This window comes from Barbus barbus (genome assembly GCF_936440315.1).
Source record: "Barbus barbus genome assembly, chromosome: 7".
Taxonomy (NCBI): Eukaryota; Metazoa; Chordata; class Actinopteri; order Cypriniformes; family Cyprinidae; genus Barbus; species Barbus barbus.
Window position 1 is genome coordinate 16,203,203 of NC_136735.1, and position 8,329 is coordinate 16,211,531.

Genomic DNA, 8,329 nt, shown 5'->3' on the forward strand with positions numbered 1-8,329 from the left:
CTCATATTACAGTTCAGGTATACCTTTGTTTACCAAACAACACTCAAAGCCACAATGGCATGTATGCCTGTATATCCGTTATATATATATATATATATATATGTTATGCAAGATCAAATTATGCTTAAGCAGCCATTACTCTAGTCTTGAGTGTCACATAATTCTTCAGGAATCATCATAACATGCTATAACACTGTATCTCTACAGCGTGTGGATAATTATTAGACAAGTTGATATTCTATTTTTTTTTTTTAAAGCACATTTTACAAATTCCACACCACATCAACCTTCATAACTACTATGAATTTTGTACAAAATCATTTATGTTTCATATGTATTCGTTAACAAGGGATAGAAGTAAAACAAATCCTAAGATTCAGATCCATAACACTTTTTTACAAAATCAGTCTACATCTAGTTCATGATAGGTCTTAAGTGGGGGTCATGTTTTGGGAGTCCTTACCAAAGTCTCTGAGAACCTGACACCTTGTACTTCTGGAAACTCTCGAGGAAAAAAGTGGCTCTATAGACTTGGTTAATTCTTCACCTTAATTCTTAAACACTTTTGCAGTTAATATTTTCTTCTAACCCCGATTTTTGTGACCCTGCTGCCCCACTGAACATTTCTTGTCCATGGCTTAATTTTGCAATTGCTATAGTATTGCATCCTTCTTTAATAGTTTTGGATTTTTCAGTGTGTTAAATCTCTTTTTTGGCCCATTTTATTCATAAAAGAAAACCTGCCTAATAATTATGCACATTTGAATACAAGGCTTTTCTCTTCCAGCCCTTGTTAACAATAATACATATCTTATAAAAGATATACTAAATTCATAATAGTTATTAAGATTGAAGTGGTTTGAATTTAATAAAAGATCCGAATATCAACTTGCCTAAGAATTATGCATACACTGTATGTGGTGCTCAAGAAACCTTATTATTTTCAGTGATCAAAACAATGCGTTGCATTTTTATTTGTATTCTTGTGGAAACAGGGACTTTCCCCCCAGGATTTCTGGATGAATAGAATGTTCATAAGAATAGCATTGCAAAAGATGTAAAGATCTGTACTGTCAGTTTGGATAAAAATCTTACTGACCCCAAATATTTGAAGGGTAGTGTACATTCATTCTGTAACAATCTATGAATACCAGCATTACAAATCACCTCATTATTTTCTTTTTTGACTCAACAAGGTGTTGCAAACAATACATGTTTTACTGTACACTACAGTATTTAGGAATTGGGGCAAATATATGATCTGTTGCAATGTCAGGGTCCAACTGCTGGGGGAGCTGCAGACTTTAAACTCACTGGACAAACATGAATGCAACAATCCAGTCTAATAAAAACGAAAGCTTAAAAGTGCAAATGTGCCATATCCTTTCACAGACAAAATAGCATTATGTGAAAGGGCAAGGACTGACACCACTAATATCTGAGCTCCCATTATGATCCAACATCTACAATTTTGTAATCAAATCTGTGTAATTATTGCATATCATACTAAAAAAAATGCAACGTGATGGGGATAACCTGTACACAGATTCTGAAGACAGCATTTGTTGCCAGTTATGATGTCGCAGGCTGTTGCTCTCTAGGTCATTAGAGCAGCCCTCATAAGACAGAGACTATTTAGTCATTGGGTCATTAACAGTGCTAATTAATCTCGGAGCGCAGAGCAGCGTCGTGAGAGGGGCTCTGGTTTTTGATTACAATAGGAAAGCATTTGCTGCGGTTGCCATAATGATACCAAGCTCCTGCTAGAAACCGCTCACTCCGGTTACGGACAAGGTTTAATCAATACGGTGTCCTTCATCCTGCATTCAGGGCCGACCTTGGCAGCCTTTTGTCTCCTAAACGAGGGCAAAGAGCATAAATGTGGATACACAGAGGGAAAAAAATGAATGGTCCAAGCGCTGATCCCACATGAAAATAAAACACTAGCACATCCAGTCAGCTCATTTTGGAGTCATCATATGTGTTGTCATTATTTTACCTTAGCCTAATGAAGTGTCACCATGCCAGGATCGTTTGTAAATTTATTAGAGCATCCTAACGTGGGCAGAAAGGTTAGAAAGGGGCAGACAACACCAGCACAAATAGATCAGGGTTCAATCAGAGACTACCTATTGATTCATTTGAAAACAAAGCACATTATCATGCAGAGGGCAACAGTAGACCAAATGATGTGAAACAGCAGGTATATTTAAGCAGTGAATATGAAATATGTAGATAAAGGAGCCTTGAACAACCTCCAGACTTGAAAGTGCTAATCAGCAATTCCTTAACTGGAATGACTGAATTATCACTATTGAAATATTCTTAGAAGCATCTCAGGAACAGATAAAGCATGAAAACAAATGCAAAACCTATTGTTGAAAATCAAATTTACTGCATCACTCTGCAAAACACCAAATTTTGTGTTACAAAACATGAAACAAACTTATTTCACATTATCGTCAGCTAACAAAGGATTAGGAATATCGACAGTAACCAATTTACTCATGTAATAATGAATAAAGAAACTAGTAAAACGGTTTCACATCTTCCTCTTCTGGGTGCTGATGTATAACACTGGAGGACAAAGAAAACAAAATTAACTTGAGTATATGCAAAACGTCTATATAAAAAAAAAAAAAAAAAAAAAAAAAAAAAAAAAAAAAACTACACACTAGGTCTGCTTAAGCTGAAAACAACTCAGGAAAGAGCACAGGTACTTGAAAAACATACAAACATCACATACCATTGTTTCCTCTGAGAAATGCATCTCCATACTTGTTCTTCAGCTGGCCATTGACATATTCCTCTGTCTGTTCCACAGCGATATTCATGTAGCCGTCAAGACAGGCCAGGACTCCTGAGGGCAAGACACACATTAGACATGAAGCAACTTTAAAAAAAATTCCCACCTATTAGAAAACTTAAAGGGTTACTCCGCCCCAAAATGAAAATTGTGTTATTAATCACTTACCCCCATGTTGTTCCAAACCCGTAAAAGCTTCATTCGTCTTCGGAACACAATTTAAGATATTTTGGATGAAAACCGGTAGGTTTATAGTAAATAACACTGTCAAGGCCCAGAAAAGTATGAAAGACATCATCAAAATAATCCATCTGCCATCAATGGTTCAATCCAACGAGAATACTTTTTGTATGCAAAGAAAACAAAAATAACGACTTTACGGCACAATTCGTCTCCTCTGCGTCATCGTAGCACCATTTGTGTAAATAAAGGATAAATAAACATAGAAAACACATCCGTGTGTTGCGGCTAACACAGAACAGTATACGCTGTTTGCATTCAGTGGATACTCTCCTGGTGATATGGAGGAGACGAATTGTTGAATAAAGTTATTTTTATTTTCTTTGCATACAAAAAGTATTCTCATCGTTTCATAAAGTTCAGATTGAACCACTGATGGCAGACGGACTATTTTGACAATGTCTTTCATACTTTTCTGGACCTAGACAGTGGCCGTTTCTCAATAAGTTCGCAGAGTCTGGACTTCCGTCCTTTCGAGTTTGGACTTGCCAAGTTCGACTTGGAAGAACGAACTCTCGAGGACGGGAGGACGAATTGAATTCTGGGTTATGGCCCGTATCAAGTCCGCACAAGTCACCTCTCGATGCATCCTCGGTAAAAGGGGCGGATCAAGAACACATCCGGGGATTTGAACTGGACTTGGCTAGATGTGAACTTTGAATTGGAACAGTACTTCGGCAGCGACTGATGACGTTTCACAAGTCCACAAGAACACAAGTACAGACAAGTACGCATATTGAGAAACGGCCAGTGTAATTTACTTGGCAGTCAATGGGACAGTCACAAACCTCCCGGTTTTCATCCAAAATATCTTAAATTGTGTTCTGAAGACGAACAAAGCTTTTACGGTGATTAAAGACTAAATTTTCATTTTGAGGTGGAGTAACCCTTTAACATTCTCATCTTAGTGATATTTTATATTGTACATAATTCTGTTCTATCATATGGGGAAAGCAAATGGTCCACCCACAGTTATGCAACAGCTCCAGATTAGAAAAGGTCTGAGCTGCATCCTTTCCATGGATGCCAAAGGTCATTTTTACTGAACATGTTTTTAAATTTAAGTTGAATATTTTTGTCAGTGGATGTATAGCATCAACAGTGGGAGACTGATTTAATTTTAGACTAGTCAAGCATGTGTTTACCACAGTTATATGCAGACTAGCACTCTTTGACAAAAAATGTGGGCTGAGTCTACACTTTCTAGAGCAGTGGTTTTCAACTAAAAGGATGGGTGTGATTTTTTTTTGTTTTTTTATATCTTTAAAAGTCATGTAAATTCCATATATGTCTATATGGGTAATTTTTATAATGGATATACTTTATTTTTCTAATTATGCTCAAAAAAAAAAATTAACAGGTAGAAATTACTTTTAAATGATACAAATGTAATTTTTTTTTTTTTTTTTTTTTTTATAAATGTTTAAAAATCCTTATCCAGTAAATCACCAGCAACTAGAAAAATCATGGGGCTTTCAATGGATTGCCTTTTAGTCAAAAAGGTTGAGAACCACTGTACAAGAGGTTTAAATGTAAAAAAAAAAAAAAGAAAAAAAAAAAAATAAACAATAAAAAAATGTTTAAGTTTGGTACAGCTAGTAAAGGGAGGATTCAAACTGAAAGCCTTAGATCAAGAACAGGATAGATCCACAGTCATATTTCATATGGTGAGACAGAACATTAGAAATTATGTTGATGTTGTTTTTCCTCTATATTACCAGATTTACATGCACGCAGCAGCATTTTCTTATTTCCAAAATTCTGAATACGATAAAAGTTTTTTTTTGCCTTCTTGCCTTCCCTTATGATGTCCCTGACCAACTTTAAATCTACAACATTGGTTTATAAACTCATTTAAGATGCTCCTACACTTACCTCTGTAATCAACACCAGAGTTCAGCTTCACCACCACTGGTCTCCCAATGATCTGCTTCAGGAAATCACTTGGTGTCTGCTTTCGGAGACTCATCTTTACTGAAAATATAGAGCAAATGAAGATTATAAATCATAATCAGAGACGTAAGGAAATGTGCCCATGCTTTATTGTTAGCAAAAAAGAAGTGTAACACCATAAAGAGAAGCGCGGTGAGATTAGTTATCGTTCACTGTCTAAACTAAACACACTTATTACTGAAACCGTCAATCTATGTTTTAAACCGCTGTACATTTAGCATGAGCGGCTAGCTTAGCCTGTTAGCATTACAACCCAGGGTAGGACCTAATACACCCATTATACATATCGCAGGGTACAGTACTGCAATTTATTTAACCCTCCGCTATCGTCAAACGCACTCATTTACTTACTTAATGAAAATAAAGTAGTCACTCACCTCTATCGTTTTGTAACGTTTGCCGCACGTTTCGACTGAGTGACTGTTGACCAATGAACTGAAGCGCTTATGGTGTTTACACCGCGCAGCCAATCAGATGCGTCGACAAAAACCCAGCGTACGGAAGCCGCAAAGGTAGCATTATCTCCTTTGAAAAAGAATGCGGAGAGGAAAGGAAAAGGAGCCAGGACGACAAAGGTAGTGAACACAGCGAAGCTTCGCTTATGTTTTAGTAGGAAATTAGACGGACAGACAGAAATAAAGATGAATGGGTATAGATAGATAGATAGATAGATAGATAGATAGATAGATAGATAGATAGATAGATAGATAGATAGATAGACAGACAGACAGACAGACAGACAGACAGACAGATAGACAGATAGACAGATAGATAGATAGATAGATAGATAGACTGTACAAATGAGAAGTGTAAAATGTAATATTTTGTATACTGTAACAAAAAATACACAAATATACTTGTAAAAAAAATGTTGAAATCTCTATACATTGTGTATAGAGGTGTGACTAAAAACACATAGGGAAAAGAATATCTTGAGTAGCCAAAAAGAGAGATGGGGAAGAAAAAACCCTGTCTTTTGTTCACAGGCAGAGGAGGGCATGCACCTGAGAGACAGAATCATAAAGCTCTTCTGGCGCATCCAGACAGTTTGCTTGTTAGCAGGGCATTGGTAGCCCTGAGGAGGCTAGAGGTTAATTTGGTATCTGGTGCCGTGTTAAACTAAGGTCAGCGCTACAAGTCCTTAAGTCATAAAAAACTGTGGTTAAGAGCCGTGTACACACTTAGGCACAAGTTAATGAATATTCAATGAGTATTTTTTTCCCTTGTTGCCTGAGTTCGCGTCCTAAAGGAGGGTTAAGAGGGAAAAATGTGATCTAATGTGTTTTTCTATCAAAGCAATCATTCATTTAAGAAAAAAATCGAACAGGTTAACAGAAATCTTATTAGAGGCATGCATTACCTGCATGTTCTGTGGTAAATATATACAGAATGATTTCAGCGATATGGCAAAGACTTGACACACACACACACTACGGCACATTCTTGACTTTACTGGCAAAGTCTGAATGGCTTGGCTTGTTAAGTGATACCGAATAAAAAGACATTGATGCGGTAGAGGTAAAGAAAGCATTTCATTAGCTTTTTTTCTTCACAGGTTTGCCTTGGCAAAGGACGAAGAATGTTTCTGTCAACACAAAAGAAGACATTTTAACCTTACTGACCTGTCCTTCAAAAGTTTTTGTCTAGATATTTTGTACATAGACACGAATGTGCATTAAATGTATAGTGCCGACTAACTAGAGACAAAAAGCTTTCAGGTTTACTCAGCATAGACAATCTACTCTCACCACGAGCCTGGGAATAACCCTGCAGCTACTCCCAAACCAGTATCGAGTTTGAAATAGCTGCCCAGCGATGCCAGATGGGACTGTTTTCACCCTGTCTTCAAGACGCTGGTGAGCTCAGATGGACAGTGGCACAGTTGATTTGCTGGTACAACCCGCCTCACCTTTCTAAGCCCCCAAAGACCTGAGAGGGAGTGGAGGAAAAATGAAAAGATTACAGAGGCAGCTTCAACAGGGTTGGGGGGTGGGTCAGGCTGAGGGGTGTCAGATGCGAGGGGAGGGGGATCCCTCGGTTGCCGCAGGCTGTCTTGAGGAAGAGGACGGAGGGGCAAGGAGAGGAGAGTCTAGACTAGGCTGACCTTTGCAGGCCAGGGCTTTCTCTACGGGGTCAAGTTGGATATGGAGGGGGGATAATGGAAAAACCTCAAGGGAGTTTTCAAATGAAATCCAGATTGGCTGCCGGCGTGTAGTTTTTCTCCTCCCCTTCCCGCTCTCTAATCCCTGCACTGCATGGGGGTAATAGTGTGGAAATGATGGGGGGAGCGTCGCCTTGATCAAAAAGGAGCAGTGGAACCTTGCTCACCTTTTCTAACACCCAGATTCATGCCCACTATATATATATATATATATATATATATATATATATATATATATCTATATATATATATATATATATATATATATATATATATATATATATATATATATATATATATATATCTGCGCATGCGGCCATTGCAGCCCAGGTTATCCTATGCAATTCCAGGCACTGGCTGCAGCCTCTAGACCTTTGTCAAATACCTTGCTGAAATGATTTAGTAGAGCCACATTATGAGCAGAAGCGAATATATGAAATTTCTCAGACCACATTGCTAAAACTGCCCGGTCCTGCAGATTTGCATTATACAATATTAAGAAGATCAGGCCTTTTCTCTCGGAACATGCAACACAACTCCTTGTTCAGGCTCTTGTTCTGTCCAGACTTGACTATTGCAATGCTCTCTTGGCAGGTCTTCCAGCCAATTCTATTAAACCTCTACAATTAATCCAAAATGCCGCTGCAAGATTAATCTTTAATGAGCCGAAAAGAACGCACGTCACGCCTCTGTTCATCAATTTGCACTGGCTACCAATAGCTGCTCGCATTAAATTCAAGGCATTAATGTTTGCCTACAGAACCACCACTGGCTCTGCCCCCCTTTACCTAAATTCATTAATTCAGATTTATATGCCCTCTAGAAGCTTGCGTTCTTCAAGTGAACGACGCATTATTGTACCATCCCAAAGACACACAAAAACACTTTCATGGACTTTTTCATTAACTGTTCCCATCTGGTGGAATGACCTGCCCAATTCAATCCGTGTAGCCGAATCCTTACCCATCTTCAAGAAACGGCTAAAAACTCATCTGTTCCATCTTTACTTGACCCTCTAACTCTAGCACTCTCTATTCTAATTTTATTTTATCTGTCTTTTTATAAAAAAATAAAAATTAATAATAATAATATTTATCTGTACTGCGTTAGGCTAACTGAGATTTGTAATAGCACTTGCACGTTGTCGCTCTTTTGTTGGTTCTTATGTC

General features: G+C 37.8%; 1 protein-coding gene across 1 annotated transcript; it reads right to left on the minus strand.

Annotated features, from left to right (window-relative positions):
* Positions 1 to 2,024: 2,024 nt before the first annotated feature.
* LOC306873091 (U6 snRNA-associated Sm-like protein LSm6) lies at positions 2,025 to 5,471 on the minus strand. The gene is made up of 4 exons (XM_079422125.1): positions 5,377 to 5,471; positions 4,922 to 5,020; positions 2,747 to 2,860; positions 2,025 to 2,577 (listed from the first exon to the last, which is right to left on the minus strand). The coding sequence occupies exons 2-4, from the start codon at positions 5,013 to 5,015 to the stop codon at positions 2,543 to 2,545; spliced, it is 243 nt and encodes an 80-aa protein (XP_079278251.1). The 5' UTR covers positions 5,016 to 5,020; positions 5,377 to 5,471; the 3' UTR covers positions 2,025 to 2,542.
* Positions 5,472 to 8,329: the final 2,858 nt, after the last annotated feature.